The sequence below is a fragment of the Pleurodeles waltl genome, chromosome 12 (assembly GCF_031143425.1).
Source record: "Pleurodeles waltl isolate 20211129_DDA chromosome 12, aPleWal1.hap1.20221129, whole genome shotgun sequence".
Lineage (NCBI taxonomy): Eukaryota > Metazoa > Chordata > Amphibia > Caudata > Salamandridae > Pleurodeles > Pleurodeles waltl.
Genome location: NC_090451.1, coordinates 25,713,169 through 25,737,826, shown reverse-complemented (window position 1 = coordinate 25,737,826; position 24,658 = coordinate 25,713,169). Strand labels below are relative to the sequence as shown.

At 55.1% G+C, this 24,658-nt stretch overlaps 2 protein-coding genes across 3 annotated transcripts in view; both read left to right on the top strand.

The window, feature by feature from the left end:
* The window catches only part of PALM (paralemmin), a 190,018-nt gene that overhangs the window by 152,785 nt on the left and 12,575 nt on the right, over positions 1 to 24,658 (top strand). For both annotated transcript variants that reach the window (XM_069215580.1, XM_069215579.1), the window contains exons 4-7: positions 7,584 to 7,714; positions 16,934 to 17,063; positions 18,601 to 18,622; positions 20,724 to 20,783. In XM_069215580.1, the coding sequence (XP_069071681.1) occupies positions 7,584 to 7,714; positions 16,934 to 17,063; positions 18,601 to 18,622; positions 20,724 to 20,783 (343 nt within the window). The remainder of the gene's footprint in view (positions 1 to 7,583; positions 7,715 to 16,933; positions 17,064 to 18,600; positions 18,623 to 20,723; positions 20,784 to 24,658) is intronic.
* On the top strand, positions 532 to 5,351 carry LOC138267447 (uncharacterized). The gene is made up of 3 exons (XM_069216391.1): positions 532 to 635; positions 3,187 to 3,879; positions 4,175 to 5,351. The coding sequence occupies exons 1-3, from the start codon at positions 532 to 534 to the stop codon at positions 5,349 to 5,351; spliced, it is 1,974 nt and encodes a 657-aa protein (XP_069072492.1).

Sequence of the window (24,658 nt, the reverse complement as noted above, 5' to 3'; positions counted from 1 at the left end):
GCTCGGGGAGAGGGACGTCTGCCTCGTGTCCTTGGGCTCTGAAGGCCGGCCTCGGGGGCCCATTACCGGCCCAGGCAGCGCTGCATCCGCCTGCTCGTCCTCTGGGCGCTGGGTCTCGCCACTTCCTGTGAGCTCTGAGGTTCAGGTGGGACTGTAGACGAGAAGAAGGGGGTGCAGGCGTCCGGCTTCTAGCACCAGCCCCCCGCAGAAGAGGCCTCGTACAGCCCTCGAGGAGGGCAGCTGCTGAGAAGCTCTGCCCCAGGCCCAAGGAGCCCAGCATCCCTGCTGAGAGGGGCTCCTGCCCCCCACCATCCTCACACCCCTTCCCCACAGTAACGGCCTGTGGTGGAACAGCTGACGCCTCAGCATGTGCTCAACACTCAGTCTTGACGTACTTCCGGTCTCACTCCAGACTGGAGATGGGAAGAAACGGGGGTGTAACATGTTGTACCTGGAACTTTGTGAGTAACTGGGGTTTTGTGCACACACATTTTAGGGGATCACAAGACATTCTTTTGAGCCTCACTGCGCATGACTGTGATTTCCAGGGTACCTCAGCCCCACAGCTCAAAGGGGCGGCCTGAGTTCCAGTTTAGTAACCTATTTTTAGGTGACAGGACGGAATGCAGATCCAGGTATCGCCTCAACTCAGGGCAGTTGTGAATTTTCACATTTGAACCTTGCGCTAGAGAAACTTTGAAACTTCTCGCCACTCCCTTCTGTAGTCGTCCCTCGCCCTTCTCTAGTCATCACTCGCCCTTCTCTAGTCATCACTCTCCCTTCTCTAGTCATCCCTCGCCCTTCTCTAGTCATCCCTCGCCCTTCTCTAGTCATCCCTCTCCTTTCTCTAGTCATCACTCGCCCTTCTCTAGTCATCACTCGCCCTTCTCTAGTCATCACTCGCCCTTCTCTAGTCATCACTCGCCCTTCTCTAGTCATCACTCATCCTTCTCTAGTCATCACTCTCCCTTCTCTAGTCATCACTCATCCTTCTCTAGTCATCCCTCGCCCTTCTCTAGTCATCACTCTCCTTTCTCTAGTCATCACTCTCCCTTCTCTAGTCATCACTCTCCCTTCTCTAGTCATCCCTCGCCCTTCTCTAGTCATCCCTCGCCCTTCTCTAGTCATCACTCTCCTTTCTCTAGTCATCACTCGCCCTTCTCTAGTCATCACTCGCCCTTCTCTAGTCATCACTCGCCCTTCTCTAGTCATCACTCTCCCTTCTCTAGTCATCACTCATCCTTCTCTAGTCATCACTCATCCTTCTCTAGTCATCACTCTCCCTTCTCTAGTCATCCCTCGCCCTTCTCTAGTCATCACTCATCCTTCTCTAGTCATCACTCGCCCTTCTCTAGTCATCACTCGCCCTTCTCTAGTCATCACTCGCCCTTCTCTAGTCATCACTCTCCCTTCTCTAGTCATCCCTCGCCCTTCTCTAGTCATCACTCATCCTTCTCTAGTCATCACTCGCCCTTCTCTAGTCATCACTCGCCCTTCTCTAGTCATCACTTGTTCTCTGGTCATTACTCGCCCTCCTCTAGTCATCCCTCGCCCTCCTCTAGTCATCCCTCGCCCTCCTCTAGTCATGACTCGCCTTTCTCTACTTGTCACTCGCCCTCCTCTAGTCATCCCTCGCCCTTCTCTACTCATCCCTCTCCCTCCTCTAGTCGTTACTCGCCCTTCTCTAGTCGTCACTCGTCCTTCAGCCATCCCTCGCCCTTCTCTAGTAGTTACTCGCACTTCCCTAGTTGTCACTCGCCCTTCTCTAGTCGTCACTCGCCCTTCTCAAGTCATCACTCGCCCTTCTCTAGTCATTCCTTGCCCTTCTCTAGTCATTCCTTGCCCTTCTCTAGTCATCACTCGCCCTTCTCTAGTCGTCCCTCGTCCTTCTCTAGTCGTCCCTCACCCTTCTCTAGTTATCCCTCACCCTTTAGTCATCACTCACCCTTTTCTAGTCGTCATTCAACCTCCTCTAGTCGTCAAGGGTCCTCCTCTAGTCGTCACTAGCCCTTCTCATGTTGTTACTCACCCTCCCCTAGTCCTCCCTCGCCCTCCTCTAGCCGTCCCTCGCCCTCCTCTAGTCATCCCTCGCCCCTCTCTAGTCGTCCCTCGCCCTTCAGTCGTCCCTCTCCCTCCTCTAGTCATCCCTCGCCCTTCTCTAGTCGTCCCTCGCCCTCCTCTAGCCGTCCCTCAACCTTCTCTAGTCATCCCTCCTCTAGTCGTCCCTCGCCCTCCTCAAGTCGTCCCTCGCCCCTCTCTAGTCGTCCCTCGCTCCTCTCTAGTCGTCCCTCGCCCTCCTCTAGTTGTCCCTCGCCCTTCTCTACCCGTCCCTTGCCCTCCTCTAGTCGTCCCTCGCCCTCCTTTAGTCATCACTCGCCCCTCTCTACCCGTCCCTCGCCCTTCTCTAGTCGTCCCTCGCCCTCCTCTAGTCATCCCTCGCCCCTCTCTGGTCATCCCTCGCCCTCCTCTAGTCATCCCTCGCCCTCCTCTAGTCATCCCTCGCCCCTCTCTAGTCATCCCTCGCCCTCCTCTAATCGTCCCTTGCCCCTCTCTAGTCGTCCCTCGTCTTCCTCTACCTGTGCCTCGACCCTCTGTAGTCGTCCCTCGCCCTCCTCTAGTCGTCCCTCGCCCTCCTCTAGTCGTCCCTCGCCCTGCAGTCGTCCCTCGCCCTCCTCTAGTCGTCCCTCACCCTTCAGTCGTCCCTCGCCCCTCTCTAATCGTCCCTCGCCCCTCTCTAGTCGTCCCTCGGCCCTCTCTAGTTGCCCCTCGCCCTTCTCTAGTCGCCCCTTGCCCTCCTCTAGTCGTCCCTCGCCCCTCTCTAGTCGTCCCTCGGCCCTCTCTAGTCGTCCGTCGCCCCTCGCCCCCCTCTAGTTGTCCCTCGGCCCTCTCTAGTCGCCACTCGCCCCTCTCTAGTCGCCCCTTGCCCTCCTCTAGTTGTCCCTCGCCCCTCTCTAGTCGACCCTCGTCCCTCTCTAGTCGCCCCTCGGCCCTCTCTAGTCGCCCCTCGCCCCTCTCTAGTCACCCCTTGCCCTCCTCTAGTTGTCCCTCGCCCCTCTCTAGTCGTCCCTCGCCCTTCTCTAGTCGTCACTCGTCCCTCTCTACCCGTCCCTCGCCCTCCTCTAGTCGTCCCTCGCCCTCCTCTAGTCTTCCCTCACAGTTCTCTACCCGTCCCTCGCCCTTCTCTAGTCATCCCTCGCCCTCCTCTAGTCGTCCCTCGCTCCTCTCTAGTTGTCCCTCGCCCCTCTCTGGTCGTCCCTCGCCCTTCTCTAGTCGTCCCTCGCCCCTCTCTGGTCATCCCTCGCCCTCCTCTAGTCGTCCCTCGCCCTCCTCTAGTCGTCCCTTGCCCCTCTCTAGTCGTCCCTCGCCCTCCTCTAGTCGTCCCTCGCCCCTCTCTGGTCATCCCTCGCCCTCCTCTAGTCATCCCTCGCCCTCCTCTAGTCATCCCTCGCCCTCCTCTAATCGTCCCTCGCCCCTTTCTAGTCATCCCTCGCCCTCCTCTAGTCATCCCTCGCCACTCTCTGGTCATCCCTCGCCCTCCTCTAGTCATCCCTCACCCTCCTCTAGTCATCCCTCGCCCTCCTCTAATCGTCCCTCGCCCCTTTCTAGTCATCCCTCGCCCCTCTTTAGTCGTCCCTTGCCCTCCTCTAGTCGTCCCTCGCCCTCCTCTAGTTGTCCCTCGCCCTCCTCTAGTCGTCCCTCGTCCTTCAGTCGTCCCTCGCCCTTCAGTCGTCCCTCGCCCCTCTCTAATCGTCCCTCGCCCCTCTCTAGTCGTCCCTCGGCCCTCTCTAGTCGCCCCTCGCCCCTCTCTAGTCGCCCCTTGCCCTCCTCTAGTCGTCCCTCGCCCCTCTCTAGTCATCCCTCGCCCCTCTCTAGTCGTCCGTCACCCCTCGCCCCTCTCTAGTCGTCCCTCGGCCCTCTCTAGTCGCCCCTTGCCCTCCTCTAGTTGTCCCTCGCCCCTCTCTAGTCATCCCTCGCCCCTCTCTAGTCGTCACTCGCCCCTCTCTACCCGTCCCTCGCCCTCCTCTAGTCGTCCCTCGCCCTCCTCTAGTCATCCCTCACAGTTCTCTACCCGTCCCTCGCCCTTCTCTAGTCATCCCTCTCCCTCCTCTAGTCGTCCCTTGTCCTCCTCTACCCGTGCTTCGCCCCTCTGTAGTCGTCCCTCGTCCCTCTCTAGTCGTCCCTCGTCCCTCTCTAGTCGTCCCTCGCCCTCCTCTACCCGTCCCTCGCCCCTCTCTAGTCGTCACTCGCCCCTCTCTACCCGTCCCTCGCCCTCCTCTAGTCGTCCCTTGCCCTCCTCTAGTCGTCCCTCACAGTTCTCTACCCGTCCCTCGCCCTTCTCTAGTCATCCCTCGCCCTCCTCTAGTCGTCCCTCGCTCCTCTCTAGTTGTCCCTCGCCCCTCTCTGGTCGTCCCTCGCCCTTCTCTAGTCGTCCCTCGCCCCTCTCTGGTCATCCCTCGCCCTCCTCTAGTCGTCCATCGCCCTCCTCTAGTCGTCCCTTACCCCTCTCTAGTCGCCCCTTGCCCTCCTCTAGTCGTCCCTTGCCCCTCTCTGGTCATCCCTCGCCCTCCTCTAGTCATCCCTCGCCCTCCTCTAGTCGTCCCTCGCCCCTCTCTAGTCATCCCTCGCCCTCCTCTAATCGTCCCTCGCCCCTTTCTAGTCATCCCTCGCCCTCCTCTAGTCGTCCCTTGTCCTCCTCTACCCGTGCCTCGCCCCTCTGTAGTCGTCCCTCGTCCCTCTCTAGTCGTCCCTCACCCTCCTCTACCCGTCCCTCGCCCCTCTTTAGTCGTCCCTCGCCCTCCTCTAGTCGTCCCTCGCCCCTCTCTGGTCATCCCTCGCCCTCCTCTAGTCATCCCTCGCCCTCCTCTAGTCGTCCCTCGCCCCTCTCTAGTCATCCCTCGCCCTCCTCTAATCGTCCCTCGCCCCTTTCTAGTCATCCCTCGCCCTCCTCTAGTCGTCCCTTGTCCTCCTCTACCCGTGCCTCGCCCCTCTGTAGTCGTCCCTCGTCCCTCTCTAGTCGTCCCTCTCTCTCCTCTACCCATCCCTCGCCCCTCTTTAGTCGTCCCTTGCCCTCCTCTAGTCGTCCCTCGCCCTCCTCTAGTTGTCCCTCGCCCTCCTCTAGTCGTCCCTCGCCCTTCAGTCGTCCCTCGCCCTCCTCTAGTCATCCCTCGCCCTTCAGTCGTCCCTCGCCCCTCTCTAATCGCCCCTCGCCCCTCTCTAGTCGTCCCTCGGCCCTCTCTAGTCGCCCCTCGCCCCTCTCTAGTCGCCCCTTGCCCTCCTCTAGTCGTCCCTCGCCCCTCTCTAGTCATCCCTCGCCCCTCTCTAGTCGTCCGTCACCCCTCGCCCCTCTCTAGTCGTCCCTCGGCCCTCTCTAGTCGCCCCTTGCCCTCCTCTAGTCGTCCCTCGCCCCTCTCTAGTCGTCCCTCGCCCCTCTCTAGTCGTCCCTTGCCCCTCTCTAGTCGTCACTCGCCCCTCTCTACCCGTCCCTCGCCCTCCTCTAGTCGTCCCTCGCCCTCCTCTAGTCATCCCTCACAGTTCTCTACCTGTCCCTCGCCCTTCTCTAGTCATCCCTCGCCCTCCTCTAGTCGTCCCTTGTCCTCCTCTACCCGTGCCTCGCCCCTCTGTAGTCGTCCCTCGTCCCTCTCTAGTCGTCCCTCGTCCCTCTCTAGTCGTCCCTCGCCCTCCTCTACCCGTCTCTCGCCCCTCTCTAGTCGTCACTCGCCCCTCTCTACCCGTCCCTCGCCCTCCTCTAGTCGTCCCTCGCCCTCCTCTAGTCGTCCCTCACAGTTCTCTACCCGTCCCTCGCCCTTCTCTAGTCATCCCTCGCCCTCCTCTAGTCGTCCCTCGCTCCTCTCTAGTTGTCCCTACCCCCTCTCTGGTCGTCCCTCGCCCTTCTCTAGTCGTCCCTCGCCCTCCTCTAGTCGTCCATCGCCCTCCTCTAGTCGTCCCTTACCCCTCTCTAGTCGCCCCTTGCCCTCCTCTAGTCGTCCCTCGCCCCTCTCTGGTCATCCCTCGCCCTCCTCTAGTCATCCCTCGCCCTCCTCTAGTCGTCCCTCGCCCCTCTCTAGTCATCCCTCGCCCTCCTCTAATCGTCCCTCGCCCCTTTCTAGTCATCCCTCGCCCTCCTCTAGTCGTCCCTTGTCCTCCTCTACCCGTGCCTCGCCCCTCTCTAGTCATCCCTCGTCCCTCTCTAGTCGTCCCTCGCCCTCCTCTACCCGTCCCTCGCCCTCCTCTACCCGTCCCTCACCCCTCTTTAGTCGTCCCTCGCCCTCCTCTAGTCATCCCTCGCCCCTCTCTGGTCATCCCTCGCCCTCCTCTAGTCGTCCCTCGCCCCTCTCTAGTCATCCCTCGCCCTCCTCTAATCGTCCCTCGCCCCTTTCTAGTCATCCCTCGCCCTCCTCTAGTCATCCCTCGCCCTCCTCTAGTCGTCCCTTGTCCTCCTCTACCCGTGCCTCGCCCCTCTGTAGTCGTCCCTCGTCCCTCTCTAGTCGTCCCTCGCCCTCCTCTACCCGTCCCTCGCCCCTCTTTAGTCGTCCCTTGCCCTCCTCTAGTCGTCCCTCGCCCTCCTCTAGTTGTCCCTCGCCCTCCTCTAGTTGTCCCTCGCCCTCCTCTAGTCGTCCCTCGCCCTTCAGTCGTCCCTCGCCCTCCTCTAGTCGTCCCTCGCCCTTCAGTCGTCCCTCGCCCCTCTCTAATCGTCCCTCGCCCCTCTCTAGTCATCCCTTGGCCCTCTCTAGTCGCCCCTCGCCCCTCTCTAGTCGCCCCTTGCCCTCCTCTAGTCGTCCCTCGCCCCTCTCTAGTCATCCCTCGCCCCTCCCTAGTCGTCCATCACCCCTCACCCCTCGCTAGTCGTCCCTCGGCCCTCTCTAGTCGCCCCTTGCCCTCCTCTAGTTGTCCGTCGCCCCTCTCTAGTCGTCCCTCGCCCCTCTCTAGTCGTCACTCGCCCCTCTCTACCCGTCCCTCGCCCTCCTCTACCCGTCCCTCGCCCTTCTCTAGTCATCCCTCGCCCTCCTCTAGTCATCCCTCGCCCCTCTCTAGTCGTCCCTCACCCCTCTCTAGTCATCCCTCACCCCTCTCTAGTCGTCACTCGCCCTTCTCTAGTCGTCCCTCGCCCTCCTCTAGTTATCCCTTGCTCTCCTCTAGTCGTCCCTCACAGTTCTCTACCCGTCCCTCGCCCTCCTCTAGTCGTCCCTCGCCCTCTCTAGTCGCCCCTTGCCCCCTCTAGTCGTCCCTCGCCCTCCTCTACCCGTCCCTCGCCCCTCTCTAGTCGCCCCTCGCCCTCCTCTAGTCGTCCCTCGCCCCCCTCTAGTCGTCCCTCGCCCCCCTCTACCCATCCCTCGCCCCCCTCTAGTCGTCCCTCGCCCCCCTCTAGTCGTCCCTCGCCCCCCTCTAGTCGTCCCTCGCCCCTCTCTAGTTGTCCCTCGCCTCCTCTAGTCGTCCCTCGCCCCTCTCTAGTCGTCCCTCGCCCCTCTCTAGTCGTCCCTCGCCCCTCTCTAGTCGTCCCTCGCCCTCCTCTAGTCGCCCCTCTCTAGTTGCCCCCCTCTAGTGAGCCACAAGGCTGCGCCTCAGTGACCCTCTCTCTCTTTCAGTCCAAGGCTTTGCGCGAGAGATGGCTGATGGAGGGGACCCCTTCTTCGGCCTCCGAGGAAGACGAGGCCATGAAGAAACAGATTCAGGAGGATGAGATGAAGGCCAAGGAACTGGAGGACTCCATCCAGAGGTAGGGGGCCGCGAGCAGACCAGGGTCCCAGGAGGAGCCCGACCAGTTAATGTGGCACCTGGGGGGTGGTAGACACCGGGGGAAGAGGGAGGGCCAGGAGGGGGTGATTGTGGAGGTGGGTAGAGATGAAGGGCCAGCTGGGTGATGAGGAGGAGGTCACTGGAGGACAAAGGCATGATGGGTAAGTTAGGGTTTGTGTGTCACGTGTACACGTCTTAACTATCAACCTACAAAAACAGTACATCTGGAAGACGACCTTCCAACACATCCGGTACGGGGGGTCGTGTGAGTTTACTAGTCGGAGTCCAGTGTGGTGGCAGCCACTATCCTGGGTACAATATCCGTGCCACGTGGCTATTGCAGGTGGTGCAGTGACTTCCACTGCATTAGAATGAGGCCCAGAGCCTGAGGCCACCACTAATGATGACAGTGTGACTCCTGTGACGTGTAAGGGGTACTGCAGGGCGATGTGGCCCTGGCACTGACAGGAAGAAGTGAAGGGTCCCTAGATAGGTGATTGGTGGAAAGGGGCCGGAGAACCGGAAGAAACCACTGAAGGTGAGATGGGGAGGTACACCAACACCTCCAGAGGTTTCACCAGGGCTAGACATTTCCTCCTACACCCCCCTTCTTACAATGACATTGGGGCACTCACGTGCACACATTCTTTGGGGAAAAATAAGTCTCTTCTCGTGAAACAAGATGAAACCCCGCCCCCAAGCCAGGAGCCCTGCAGCAGCACCAGAGAGGGCAGTAGGCAGACCTGTGCTGGACGCAACCACATGGACCCCTCCTAAGGGGCAAAGGCAGGAGGCCGGGGCCCGAGGCACACGTGGGGCCGGGCCCCCAACCTTGGACTACTGTTAGTAAGAACAGCCACTGGGAGCAGAGGGATCTTACAGGCCCTGGCGCCGGTGCCACTGCTCCTGCTGCACCAGCGGTAGCCGCGCCCCTGCTGGTCCCCACCCATAGTGTTGGGAAGCCCGGCCAGGGTGCGCAGCGAGCGCCCCTATGTTTACTGTGAGTGCCCCCCCCTTTGGCCCCTGCCTGTGGGTGCAATACCAGGGTGGGGTCTTCAGCCCGGTGCCCCCCGGCCTGTCTCTGAGGCTCCCCTGCTCTCTACCACCCGCCCCCTCTCTGAGCCCCCAAGCAGTGGTGCTCTTAGACTTTGGGGTTTCCCGAGGGCAGCCCCCGCCCCACCCCGCTTGGCATTAGGAGTATTGACTCACTGCCGGTTTCTGGGGTTTCCACGCCACTAAATCTCACTCACTCCGCCCCCCCAGAGTTGCCAGGAAACAGGCACCAAGCTCTGGGACTCCGTGTTCTCGGCACTAGCACCAGCTTTTGTGTTGAGGGGGCGGATGGTAGGTTGGGGTTCAGTAGGGCTCCTAGCGACACCAACCCATCCATTCTGCAGGGGGCGCCCTCATTGCACAGTGAAGGGGACACAGTGAAGCCCTGCTGGGCAGGACCGTAGCTGGTGCGAGAGGTGCAGTGGCACCGGGGTCCGGAGCCCTGAGGTGCCCATTGTACCCCGACAACACTCAAAGGGCCAGTGTCCCTGCGCGGCACCAGGCCCGTGGCATCCTTGCTACGGCACGGATACTGAGGTATCACCTCTGCATGCCTGCATGTGTACCTCTGGAGGCACACGTCTGACCTCTGGAGGCACACGTCTCACCTCTGGAGGCACACGTCTCACCTCTGGAGGCACACGTCTGACCTCTGGAGGCACACGTCTCACCTCTGGAGGCACACGTCTCACCTCTGGAGGCACACGTCTGACCTCTGGAGGCACACGTCTCACCTCTGGAGGCACACGTCTGACCTCTGGAGGCACACGTCTCACCTCTGGAGGCACACGTCTCACCTCTGGAGGCACACGTCTGACCTCTGGAGGCACACGTCTCACCTCTGGAGGCACACGTCTGACCTCTGGAGGCACACGTCTCACCTCTGGAGGCACACGTCTCACCTCTGGAGGCACACGTCTGACCTCTGGAGGCACGTCTCACCTCTGGAGGCACACGTCTGACCTCTGGAGGCACACGTCTCACCTCTGGAGGCACACGTCTGCCTGGGTACTTACCTACCATTAGCAGAGCACACAGACTCTTCCTGGCGCTGGACGGTGTGGCCAACAAGCATTGGTAAAGACAAAAGTTTCCAAAGGTGGGCCCCTTCGGCGTTGCCAATGCTTGTTTTTGAGATCAGTCATGAGGGGGGCCACGTTCAGAGTGCAGTGCCCCATGGGCGGACCTGGGCCCAGAGCTTTCCGCTGTGAGAAGCTGCGGGGTGCAGGGGTGGGGGTGCAGGGGGCAGCCTGGCCGCGCTGGGCTTCACCCTGGATTGGACGTGCATATTATTGGTTCTCTGAACTACTCAACAGAACTTAGTTTTGTTGTTTTTAAAGCTCTCTTGAGCCTGATCAAATACATAACTGAAGGATAGGGTGACTCGATATTTAAAGTAAAAAACCGAGACATTTCACAAAAAAAGAAGGGCTACACTTTAACTTCTTCAACCGAGCGCACACCCGGGACGCTGGTCACCCTACTGCAGGAGGAGTGGACTGAGGCAGGGAGTGGAGGGTTTCAGTATTAGGAGAGTTCCGTAGGAGTGCAGTGCCATCTAGCGGCTGATGGTGGTATGACAGTGGCATGTCTAGTCTGTGCACAAGAAAGGGACCTGAAGGGAAGGAGACGACTCTACCCAGGAAAGAAGTGGAAAGAGCGAGTAACAGAGGGACAGAGACTTGTAGGACTCTCACCGAGAGACGGGGGAAGTGGGCTGATCTGAGCACCCTGAGACTGAGGAGCCGGTAGGCCTAAGGTGAACCAGACAAGATGGGTCCCACCTGTACCGAGAGAGAAGACCTCACTGGCCAGGATGGTGTGGTCAGTGACGTCACCAAGAATGAGAGGCGAAGCAGCTAGTGGTGGTCCGTAGTATCCTTCAGCGGAGAGCGTGATGCCGCCGCAGCTAGGACGGGTGCGTCAATCAATCAATATGGATTTGTATACCGCGACTGATCACCTGTGACGGTATCTAGGAGCTCAGAGTACTGCCGCAGGGGGTTCAGATGAACAGCCAGGTCTGGAGTCCTTTTCTGAATTCCAGCAGAGAGGATGAGGTCCACAGGTGAGGTGGGAGGTCGGTCCAGGACTTCGCAGTGAGGTAGGAGAGGGAACGTCCTCCACTGTTGCTTCAGTAGATGCGGGGTGTGCGGGCAGAGGGAGGCGTAGTGCGGGTGTCGGGAGGGATGGTGGAAGTTCAGTCGCTGGTTGATGAATGCTGGTCCCAGGTTTTGGAGGGTTCTGAGGTGTGGATCCACACCTTGAATGGGCATCTCTTCTGAACAGGGGGCCAGTGCAGCTTCTTGAGGTGGGGGGTGATGTGGTCCTCTTAAGGAAGTTAAGTATGAGTCTGGCCGCAGAGTTCTGTGTTGTTTGCAGTCTCTTGAAGAGGTGCGAGGTGATTACTACGTAGAGTGTGTTGCTGTAGTCCGTCCTGCTGCTGACCAGGGCTTGCATAATGGTTTGTCGAAGCATGCGAAGGGTGAGGAAGCGGGCAGAAGAGCCTGCATTGATCTATCTTTTCATGGTGAGCTTACTGTCCAGGATGATGCCGAGGTTGTGGGCATGGCCGGTCACGGTGGGTGCAGGCCCTAGTTTGAGAGGGCACCAGGCATTGTTCCATGGGGAGACGTTCCTGAAAATCAGCACTTCTGAGTTGTCTCTCATCCAGTCAGCTATGCCCGGCATGCACCTGCAGAAGTTGGTGCATGAGCTTGATATTGGGAGGATGAGCTGGATATTGTTGGCATAGGATAGGATGTTCAGTCCAACCTTGATCTGATGACGTTGGTCAAGGGAATCATGTAGGTGTTGAACAGGGTGGGGCTGAGGGATGAACCTTGAGGGACACCGCAGATGGTGTTCTTGGGTTCCCAGGTGAATGGAGGGGGGTGGATTCTCTGGGTTCCTCTAGTGAGGAAGGAGGTGATCCACTTGAGGATTCTAGTGTTGTGAAGCCTTTTGATCAGGGTGTGATGTGGTGCTTTATCAAATGATATTGAGAGGTCGAGGAGGATCAGAGCCACGGTCAATCCTTGGTTGAGACGGGATCTGATGTCGTTTGTGGCTGCAATGAGGGCAGTTTTGGTCCTGTGGTTGGTGGGGAAACTAGATTGACATATGTACAGAAGATTGTTGTTCTCCAGGTATTCTGTGAGTTGAAGGTTGAGGACTTTGGTGGGAAAGGGCAGCATAGAGTTGGGGCGGTCATTTTTATGTTTGTTGGGGTCAGTGGATGGTTTCTTGAGTAGGGGCTTGACTTCTGCATATTTCCATTCTTCTGGGAAGGTGGCCGTGATGATGGAGAAGAGCTTACTGCTGATCATCTCACTCCGAGGCTGAAGATGTAGTGGGGGCAGGGGCCTGTGGGTGCTCATGTGTGGAGATAGCTCATAATGGCTGTGGTGGCGTCCATGGAGAGCTGGTCCCAGGTGGTGAGCAGGTGGTCGTGTTCCACAATCGTGGGGGTGAGATGGCTGAGGATGTCGGTGGGTTGAGTTTTGAAGTTTCTGTAGATGGTGGAGATCTTCTCTAGAAGAAGTCCAGCAAGCAGTTGCAGAGTTCCTGTGAAGGGGTAGTGACATTTTTGGTGGCTGTGGGTTAGAGAACTCTCTGACAATGTTGAAGAGTGCCTTGCTGTGGCTGGCGCTTGCTTCGATGAGGTCTGCCAGGGCACTTTTTGTCTTTTTCAGAAGTTGGTGGTATTGGATGAGGGCTGTTTTGAAAGCTGTTAGATCCCTGGGCTCCATGTTGGTGCGCCATTTCCTATCGAGGTGCATGGAAGCCTAGAAGATGCAGGTGGGCAAGGGACCCATTAGAGTTCCATAAGTGTGGAAATTATTCAGTCGTAGCTTTCTGGGACCTTCATGAGGCTGCCTGAAGGATGAGTGTCCCCAAGGCAACCAGATGCTGACTGATTTAGGAAATTGGTGCATAAATTAACCACACATCTGGTAGAAATGTAACAGTGCAGAGTGGCTTCACTCCTTGTCAGGATTCTGTCTTTATTTCAGTACATTTTACTTTAAGCCTTACTTTGCCTTGACCTTGCGTTTTGTTTGCCTGCGCTGTTCTCTGAAGTTTGCATCCCAGACACCCTGAGAAAGAGGCTTTTTTCTGTTGAGATCTCTGACAGCAAACATAGAGCAAGAGGTGCACCCTTCCCACTCTGGGTCATTTCATGTGCTGTAGGAGGACAGGGGCACACCGCATACAGGTCCAATTCACGTATTATAGAAAAAATGTATTATAGATAACACACACCCTTTACTGTGCATGTGCACTTCTTGGGCTAAAGGAGAAGAGACACACCCTCGAGTACACGCCCACTTCATGGACTATAGAAGAGACACACCCTTGTGTACACGCCCACTTCATGGACTATAGAAGAGACACACCCTTGAGCACACGTCCACTTCATGGACTATTGAAGAGACACACCCTTGAGTACACATCAACTTCATGGGATGTAGAAGAGACACACCCTTGAGTACACATCAGCTTCATGGACTATACAAGAGACACACCCTTGAGCACACGTCCACTTCATGGGATGTAGAAGAGACACACCCTTGAGTACACATCCACATCATGGACTATAGAAGAGACACACCCTGGAGTACACGTCCACATCATGTACTATAGAAGAGACACACCTTGGAGTACACATCCACATCATGGACTATAGAAGAGACACACCCTTGAGTACACATCCACTTCATGGACTATACAAGAGACACACCCTTGAGTACACATCCACTTCATGGACTATAGAAGAGGCACACCCTTGAGTACACATCCACTTCATGGACTATAGAAGAGACACACCCTTGAGTACACATCAACTTCATGGGATGTAGAAGAGACACACCCTTGAGTACACATCCACATCATGGACTATAGAAGAGGCACACCCTTGAGTACACGTACACTTCATGGACTATAGAAGAGACACACCCTTGAGTACACATCCACTTCATGGACTATACAAGAGACACACCCTTGAGTACACGACCACTTCATGAAGTATAGAAGAGACACATCCTTGAGTACACGACCACTTCATGGACTATAGAAGAGACACACCCTTAAGTACACGCCCACTTTATGGACTACAGAAGGGACATGTCCTTGAGCACACGCCCACTTCATGAACTATAGAAGAGACACACCCTTGAGTACACATCCACTTCATGGACTATACAAGAGACACACCCTTGAGTACACGACCACTTCATGAAGTATAGAAGAGACACATCCTTGAGTACACATCCACTTCATGGACTATAGAAGAGACACACCCTGGAGTACACGTCCACTTCCTGGACTATAGAAGAGACACACCCTTGAGTACACGACCACTTCATGGACTATAGAAGAGAAACACCCTTGAGTACACATCAACTTCATGGGATGTAGAAGAGTCACACTCTTGAGCACACGCCCAGTTCATGAACTATAGAAGAGACACACCCTGGAGTACACGTTCACTTCATGGACTATACAAGAGACACACCCTTGAGTACACATCCACTTCATGAACTATAGAAGAGACACACCCTTGAGTACACCCCCATTTCCTGGACTTTAGAAGAGAGACACCCTTGAGTACACATCAACTTCATGGGATGTAGAAGAGACACACCCTTGAGTACACATCCACATCATGGACTATAGAAGAGACACACCCTTGAGTACACATCCACATCATGTACTATAGAAGAGACACACCCTGGAGTACACGTCCACTTCATGAACTATAGAAGAGACACACCCTTGAGTACACGCCCACTTCATGGACTATAGAAGAGACACACCCTCGTGTACACGCCCACTTCATGGACTATAGAAGAGACACACCCTCGTGTACACGACCACTTCATGGACTATAGAAGAGACACACCCTTGAGGACACATCAACTTCATGGGATGTAGAAGCGACACACCCTTGAGTACACATCAGCTTCATGGACTATAGAAGAGACACACCCTTGAGCACACATCCACTTCATAGACTATAGAAGAGACACACCCTTGAGTACACATCCACTTCATGGACTATACAAGAGACACACCCTTGAGTACACATCAACTTCATGGGATGTAGAAGAGACACACCCTTGAGTACACGCCCACTTCATGGACTATAGAAGAGACACACCCTTGTGTACACGCCCACTTCATGGACTATAGAAGAGACACACCCTTGTGTACACGACCACTTCATGGACTATAGAAGAGACACACCCTTGAGTACATGACCACTGCATGGACTATAGAAGAGACACACCCTTGAGTACACATCCACTTCATGGACTATAGAAGAGACACACCCTGGAGTACACATCCACTTCATGGACTATAAAGTGGACACATCCTTGAGTACACGACCATTTCATGGACTATACAAGAGACACACCCTTGAGTACACGCCCACTGCATGGACTATTGAAGAGACACACCCTTGAGTACACATCAACTTCATGGGATGTAGAAGAGACACACCCTTGAGTACACGTCCACATCATGGACTATAGAAGAGACACACCCTTGAGTACACGACCACTTCGTGGACTATACAAGAGACACACCCTTGAGTACACATCAGCTTCATGGGATGTAGAAGAGACACATCCTTGAGTACACATCAACTTCATGGGATGTAGAAGAGACACACCCTTGAGTACACGTCCACATCATGGACTATAGAAGAGACACACCCTTGAGTACACGACCACTTCATGAAGTATAGAAGAGACACATCCTTGAGTACATGACCACTTCATGGACTATAGAAGAGACACACCCTTAAGTACACGCCCACTTTATGGACTACAGAAGAGACATGCCCTTGAGCACACGCCCACTTCATGAACTATAGAAGAGACACACCCTTGAGTACACATCCACTTCATGGACTATACAAGAGACACACCCTTGAGTACACGACCACTTCATGGACTATAGAAGAGGCACACCCTTGAGTACACGCCCACTGCATGGACTATACAAGAGACACACCCTTGAGCACACGTCCACTTCATGGACTATTGAAGAGACACACCCTGGAGTACACATCAACTTCATGGGATGTAGAAGAGACACACCCTTGAGTACACATCCACTTCATGCACTTTAGAACAGACACACCCTTGAGTACACGACCACTTCATGGACTATAGTAGAAGAGACACACCCTTGAGCACACGCCCACTTCATGAAGTATAGAAGAGACACACCCTCGAGTACTCGCCCACTTCATGGACTATAGAAGAGACACACTCTTGAGTACACGCCCACTTCATGGACTATAGAAGAGACACACCCTTAAGTACACGCCCACTTTATGGACTACAGAAGAGATATGCCCTTGAGCACACGCCCACTTCATGAACTATAGAAGAGACACACCCTTGAGTACACGCCCACTTCATGGACTATAGAAGAGACACACCCTGGAGTACACGTCCACTTCCTGGACTATAGAAGAGACACACCCTTGAGTACACGACCACTTCATGGACTACAGAAGAGACACACCCTTGAGTACACATCAACTTCATGGGATGTAGAAGAGTCACACTCTTGAGCACACGCCCAGTTCATGAACTATAGAAGAGACACACCCTGGAGTACACGTCCACTTCATGGACTATACAAGAGACACACCCTTGAGTACACATCCACTTCATGAACTATAGAAGAGACACACCCTTGAGTACACCCCCATTTCCTGGACTTTAGAAGAGAGACACCCTTGAGTACACATCCACTTCATGGACTATAGAAGAGACACACCCTGGAGTACACGTCCACTTCATGGACTATAGAAGAGACACACCCTTGAGTACACATCCACTTCATGGACTATAGAAGAGACACACCCTTGAGTACACGTACACTTCATGGACTACAGAAGAGAGACACCCTTGAGTACACATCAGCTTCATGGGATGTAGAAGAGACACACCCTTGAGTACACATCCACATTATGGACTATAGAAGAGACACACCCTTGAGCACACATCCACTTCATGGACTATAGAAGAGACACACCCTGGAGTACACGTCCACTTCATGGACTATAGAAGGCAGGTGAACCCATCACAAATTCTAACTGCCTTTATTCTGGACTCTCCCCCAGACTGGAGAAGGAACTGGAAATCCTGGAGAATGGAGTCTCAGCCACCTCCACACAGGAGAACCTGGCAGAAGAGGCAGCCAAAGGGGCGGACCTGGAGGAGGTGAAGAGAGCTGTGAACGACGTGCAGAAGGTAAGGGGAAGACCATGGTTGGGACAGAAAGGAAGTGCAAGCAGACACCCCACCTGGTGTATGCCACTGGACGCCCACCCGGTGTATGCCACTGGACGCCCACCCTGTGTGTGGCAGGAGACCCCACCCGGTGTATGCCACTGGTTGCCCACCCTGTGTGTGCCAGCAGACCCCACCCAGTGTATGCCACTGAACGCCCACCCTGTGTGTGCCAGCAGACCCCACCCGGTGTATGCCACTTGACGCCCACCCTGTGTGTGCCAGCAGACCCCACACGGTGTATGCCACTGGACGCCCACCCTGTGTGTGCCAGCAGACCCCACCCGGTGTATGCCACTGGACGCCCACTCTGTGTGTGCCAGCAGACCCCACCCGGTGTATGCCACGGACGCCCACCTTGTGTGTGCCCCCAGTTTGAAGACCTCTGCGATAAGCAGTTGCTGTGGTTAGTGGCAGGGCACCAGTAGTTGGCGCTGCTCTGGGCTTCGGGCAGGGACACTGCTGCAGAGGATGAGAGGGCTGCTTAGCCTGAGGTCTGAACACAGCACTGGAACAGCCCTCTGGCGCCCTCTGCCGCCTAGGCTCTGCATTGCGCCTTCTGCATCACACCTGGAGCCCTCCGAGCAGGGATGCTCCAGTCTAGTGGAACAAAGACTCCGTGGACGGTGGCTGTGGGAATGTGCTCTCCGCGGAAAGGAACACATTGGTTGTTTTCTTCGTGAAGAATAAATGCTGACATCCTCTGAGGGCTTCATCGCGCCTCACACTGGTGTGTGCTGTGCAGCGCTCGTGGGCGCTCTCTGTGCACCAGGGAGAGGCCGGGACGTGTGTGCCCGAGAAGCCAGCGGGGCTGAGGGAGGCTCAGGCGTATGTCGGGCATACTTCATAAGTAAGGGAGCCTCTGTAGTAAGTTGTTCTATTATAAAGCAGACTAAAGCCCTCAGGTGCAGATACCTTATAGAAAAAAAGAAAATAAACAGGCATTGGCAAAGCAAATAGGTCTTGCCTTTGGTACTCATTGCCTTTGCCAATCCCTTTTGCCAAAAGAAAAAAGTCACTACTGGCCGTCAACTTGTCTCATAGACACGTACATGAGCGATGACGTAGGCACACACCTGCGTCATCACGCATGGTAATTAGGGTATGCTACAAGGGAGGGACAAACTGAAGAAGTGTAAGTCAGGACAACACAAGCCAATGAATATGAAGCAAGAGAATGAGTGACAATAAAGCCAGCCAATGGGAAGGAAGGGGCGGGCTGTAGCCCCTGTAAGCTCTTGGAACGCTCACAACAGGTCTCTCACGAGTAGACAGCTTGCGCTCTCTGGCAGGCCAGACGTAATAAATGACTCTACCCGGCCCTGATGTCCTTTCAGAGGGATCTGCTTGTTAGGAAACGCCACTTTGTTCTGCTAGTAACACCAGTGTGTAGCCAGGCCTGGGCCACAACCCAAACCGCGATCGCTGGCCCAGCTCTTGTCTCTTTAAACCCTCATGTCTGAAGATGGTTCCTAATCTCTTCTTTTCTTACTTTCAGACTCCTCAAGGCACCCCTAAAGGTAAGTGACGTCACAGGTGCTGCTGTCCCTCAGGGATCCCACTTTTAGAGACAGTCCATTGACAGGAACACTGAGGTGACCAGACTGAGGCCCCGCAAAGATCTAACACTGGCCTGCCTCCCATATGTTTCCAAAAATGACTTCGACCTCGCTTATCTATGGGTACTGATGGAGTATTTATGTGTCTTCGAGAATATTCACTTGTGACCTTTCATCCCAAATCTATTATTTGTAATCCATCAGTCAATCACCTACGGTCTATCGACCAAAATCAGTCACCTGCGACCTGTCCTGCAGAATCAATCAGCAGTGATCTGTCATCCGGAATCAATCACCCGTCACCTTTAATCCAGAATCAATCTCCCGTGACCCGTCATCCGGAATCAATCACCCGTCACCTTTAATCCAGAATCAATCTACCGTGACCCGTCATCCGGAATCAATCACCCGTCACCTTTAATCCAGAATCAATCTCCCGTGACCCGTCATCCGGAATCAATCACCCGTCACCTTTAACCCAAAACCTATCATTTGTAATCAATCAGCCACAATCACCTGATATCTATCGACCAAAATCAGTCACAGGCGACCTGTCGTGCAGAATCAATCACCCGTGACCTGTCATGTAGAAAGAATCAATCACCCGTGCCCTTTCGTCCGAAACCTATCACTTGTAATCAGTCACCCACATAAAGCTGTGGTCCATCGACCAAAATCAATCACATGCGACCTGTCCTGTGATTCAATCACCCGTCACCTGCCCTGCAGAATCAATCACGCGTGACCTTTAATCCAAAATCAATCACCCGTGACCTTTAATCCAGAATCAATCACCCGTGGCATGTCCTCCAGAATCAATCACCCGTGGCATGTCCTCCAGAATCAATCAGCCGTGACCTGTCCCGCAGAATCGATCACCCGTGACCTTTAATCGAAAATGAATCACCCATGATTTATCATCCAAAATCAATCACCCGTGACCTTTCGCCCAAAATTATTCACCCGTGACCTTTCGCCCAAAATCAACCACCTGTAATCTGTGATCAATCCTCTGTGACCTTTCATCCACGATTAATACCCTGTGTTCCATGTCCACAATCTCTCCTGACCTTTCATCCTCAGTCAATGCCCGGCGTCCAGCCGTCCACAAAATCACCCACAATTAACCACCTACCGCATATCTGTGTCCAAGAGTACACTGCTAACATCCATCATGGACTGACTGCAGAAGGGTAGAGCCACTGAGTGTGGCCTGAGCTCGAAGTGATCGAGTGGGGGTTGGAGGCTCACCCAGTTCACGAGTGAGTGAGACCCCAGTCTAGGGGTGTGACTGAGTGTCAGCTCAGGCTAGGCGCTGTGACTAAGTGTGAGCCCAGGTTAGGAGCTGTGACTGAGTGTGATCTTAGGCTAGGCGCTGTGACTAAGAGCTCAAGCTAGGTGCTGTGACTGAGTGTGAGCCCAGGCTAGGGGCTGTGACTGAGTGTGAGCCCCCGCTAGGCGCTGTGAATGAGTGTTAGTTCAGGCTAGGCGCTGTGACTGAGTGTGAACTCACTGTAACTGAGAATGAACTCAGCCTAGGCGCTATGACTGAGTGTGAGCAGTTGATGAAGCACTATGCTTCAGTGCAAGTTGAGCTCTGTGTGATTAGGTGTGAGATGAGGGTTTAAGGTGCTCAAGTAAGAACTGAAATACCACTATGATCAAGTGTGAGTGGGGAGTGCACTGTCACTGAGTTCAAGAGCTCAGTGTGATCAACAGTGACCTGAGGAGCCAAGGTGATCAAGTGGGAACCGAAATGTCACAGTGACCAAGTGTGAGCGGGGGGTCTGTGGTTCAGTGAGTGAGGGTCTGTGGTTGTGTGAGCAGAGGGTCTGTGGTTCAGTGTGAGTGAGGGTCTGAGGTTCGGTGTGAGCAAAGGGTCTGAGGTTCAGTGTGAGTGAGGGTCTGTGGTTTAGTGAGTGAGGGCCTGTGCTTGTGTGAGCAAGGGTCTGTTGTTCAGAGTGAGCTCATCCCAGCAGGATGGAGTGCCGCCTGACGTCACCGTGCACCTCGCTGTTGCCTCCTGTGATTGGCTGCTGCTCACACACCTTTCTCTCCGCAGGTAAAGCGCCCTCCGGGAGCCCCCTGAGGATGGTGCCGGGCGGGGGCCTGATGAAGGCGGGTAAGCACGGGGGAGGGGTGGGGGGGGGGGCTGCTGCTCCCACCCCCTGTGTTAATATTCACGTGAAGCTCTCACCGTAACGAGGGGGTGTCTCCCCAAGATCCCCGTTTCTTGCTCTTTGCACGTGTAAAGTCATTTAAAACGTTAATTTTTAGCAAAAATTTATTTTTTGAGATTCTTTCTTTGTGTTTCTTGAGCGGTCACTTGCCCTTTGACCCCCCCCCCCCCCAGCGTGACGTCATCAGCCCCTGCCGCCTCATCTGACATCACATGACCCTGTCTGGCCAGTGTCCGGGGTAGACTGACCCGAGTCTCGGAGCTCAGACACTGATTCCCATCAGAGAGAGCTCCGGAGGGAGAGACTTGTGTCTGAATGTAAATCCGGGAGCACTGGCACTGATGGAGCTGCGCCCCCTGCTGGGGTGCAGGGAGATGAGGAGGACTCACTCACACCCCCTCTGCGGAGTGAGCGCTGCCCCATCTTAACACACTCTCCTGCGGGCATTAACCGGGGGTTAGTACCCCGGGTGCACTTACAGGGAGATAAGGAGGAGTCATTTACACCCCTCTCTGCTGGAGTGAGCGCTGCCCCTGGTTAATACACTCTCCTGCGGGCATTAAGCGGGGGTTAGTACCCCCTGCTGGGGTGCAGGGAGATGAAGAGGAGTCACTCACAACCCCCTCTGCCGGAGTGAGTTGACACACTCTCCTGCGGGCATTAACCGGGGGTTATTACCCCTTGCTGGAGGTGCAGGGAGATGAGGAGGAGTCACTCACACCCCCCTCTGCGGAGTGAGCGCTCCCCCGGTTATCACACTCTCCTGCGGGCATTAACCGGGGGTTAGTACCCCGGGAGCAGTTACACGGAGACATGGAGGAATAGGAGTCATTCACATCCCCTCTGCCGGAGTGAGCGCTCCCCCGGTTAACACACTCTCCTGCGGGCATTAACCGGGGGTTATTACCCCTTGCTGGAGGTGCAGGGAGCTCTGGAGGAGTCCCTCACACCCCCCTCTGCCGGAGTGAGCGCTCCCCCGGTTAACACACTCTCCTGCTGGCATTAACCGGGGGTTAGTACCCCGGGTGCAGTTACAGGGAGACGTGGAGGAAGAGGAGTCATTCACACCCCCTCTGCCGGAGTGAGCGCTCCCCCGGTTAACACACTCTCCTGCGGGCATTAACCGGGGGTTATTACCCCTTGCTGGAGGTGCAGGGAGCTCTGGAGGAGTCCCTCACACCCCCCTCTGCCGGAGTGAGCGCTCCCCCGGTTAACACACTGTCCTGCGGGCATTAACCGGGGGTTAGTACCCCGGGTGCAGTTACAGGGAGACGTGGAGGAAGAGGAGTCATTCACACCCCCTCTGCCGGAGTGAGCGCTGCCCCGGTTAACACACTGTCCTGCTGGCATTAACCGGGGGTTAGTACCCCGGGTGCAGTTACAGGGAGACGTGGAGGAAGAGGAGTCATTCACACCCCCTCTGCCGGAGTGAGCGCTGCCCCTGGTTAACACACTCTCCTGCGGGCGTTAACCGCTGGTTAGTACCCCGGGTGCAGTTATAGCGCCAGACGAGGGCACATAACGAGGGGACGCTGAATGAAAACCTTCACAGCGGGTTCTTTGCAAGGAAAGGGTCACCTCTTTGCACGGTTACTGAGCTCCGGCGGTCACCAGCCTCTCCTCGACCCCCCCCCGAAGTTACCACCGTGCGGTCCGATGGGGTCTTACAGTGGGACTGCAGCGCCATCTGGTGGTTCGAGCTCGAATGACAACACGCTTCAAAGGAAAGGGACTGAGTGCCACTGGCCTACTTAGCTGCCTGCACTCACCGTGCACTAACAAGGGTGCTGGTGACTTTTATTTTTGATTTTCGAGAGTGGGTGCATTTAAAAGTAGGACCCTGACGGCGGGTGCTTCTGGGAGCTGTGGTGCACTGAGGTCAGCTGACATCCAGCCCAGGCGAGCACTCAGACCCCAATCTGGCGCCTGGGAGTCACTGCCGACTCCCCGCTCTCCACCCCTTCCGGAACTCCACTTCCTGTCAATAACTATAATCAGGGCCACTGGAATTATGCGGTTGTGCGGCCGCGGCGATTCTCGCGTAAATGTAGACTTGCCACTCAATCCATCATCTGCAGCATAAAATGCAGATTTTAACAAAAAATATTTTGTTTCTAGCTCAAACGGTTGAAAAGTTACTAAACACGCAGCAACATGTAGTGCGCGCAGTGAAAGGCCCCTGCAAAGGTTGACTGGTCACCTCTCTGTAGTTTATTGTTATATTTAGGTGGTAAACCAGTACTGAGGAAATGCAACTAATGCCCAGACAAAACAATAATGAGGTAATGCCATCACAAAACTTGCCACATAATGCCGCATGATTTGACTTTTCTTGCAGCATAATTTATTTAAACCTGCCACGTAATTTGGGCCTCCCCTGCCACATAATTCCAGTGTCCTTGACTATAACACATGATCTAGTGCATTTGTCGCACCTAGAGGACCGCTCCAATGAAGTCACATCTCCCTCTACTGCTGACAACACTGAGAAGAGAGACTTCTGGTCTGAATTCATTCTGAGCAATTACTGGCGTGTGGTTTTCCTCTCAAGGCCGCCAACGTAAAATAGTTTTACAAACTCTGTCGGTTGAGATTTTGTCAACCACTTCTGTTAAAGTACAGCAGACTGAAGTGGCCGCCTTGTGTCACCCAGCCCTGCCAAGTGCCACGCATCTCGTGTTAGAATAACGCATTTTCGGTCACTTTCCTCCATTACCGCAATGCCTGAGATTGCCCTGAGGTGCAATAAAACCAGGTAGTTCCATAGCTTCGAGTACTGTTTATCGACGGTCACAAGGTGGTTCTCCATGTTCCCCCGCTGTGGGGGCAGCAGGTGGGGGGATGCAGAGCGGGGTGCAGCCCCACACATGGGCACGGGTGGCGGATGAGCACACCGCAAATCCCCCACTTCTCACTGGCTCTCGTGTCCCAGGGCACAAGGACCCAGGGGCAGAGTTTCTCCGTGCACCAGCCCTCCTCACCATTACCGATCCGGGGTCCCATAGTCCAAGCACTGGTCCTCGGGGGCCCCCAAGGGAGATCTGGTGCTCAGGAAGGGGGCCCCACATGTGCCTCCTCCCCATAGACCATTAATCAAATAAGGTTGTGCGGACCCCAAAGAGGCTGGCCCGCCCTGGAGGAATGAAGAGCGTGTGGGGAGTGCAATGCACCCAGGGTTACATGGCCACTAGGTGGTGCCCTCCCATTTCTGGTGCTTTGTAGCAGTTTTAAGATCTTCTTAGAGTTCCTCGTTGCTTTATATACTTCCCTCAGCTTCATCACTTGATTTTGCTCCAGAGAAAGTGTCACTCATAGTCATTGAAATGCCACTGATTATACTGAAATCATGAAAATGTCACTCATGGCAATCTGAAACCTTGGCAGCTGTGGTGACGCCGCAGGAGATGACGTATCAGACCTGCAAGTAGCTAATACACCCTTTAACTAAGGGTGGGGCAAGTACATTCCTCTAGGGCAGGAAGAGGCCAGCGTGTTCCGGACTCCTCATGACTTCAAGCGGGACCTCATGATGTTTTTTATACCAATGACCCGGCTTAGTGTGGGTCTGGGTAGTATATGTTGAGGGCTGGGTTTGCACCTGTGGCCCTCAGGTTGCAGCCCACTGCTCAAGAAACCTTTACTAGTGTCATAAGAAGTGCAATATTCCGCCATCTAGTGGCTGAATCCAGATAAACATGTTGAAATAAATAAACATTTCTTTTGGGCATTGAGTATGGGCGGACTCTCTCTGCTGTTGACACTGTATTCCAGACTGCAAAGGGTGGCCGACCGCCCACTGATGCTAGTCTGGAGTTTT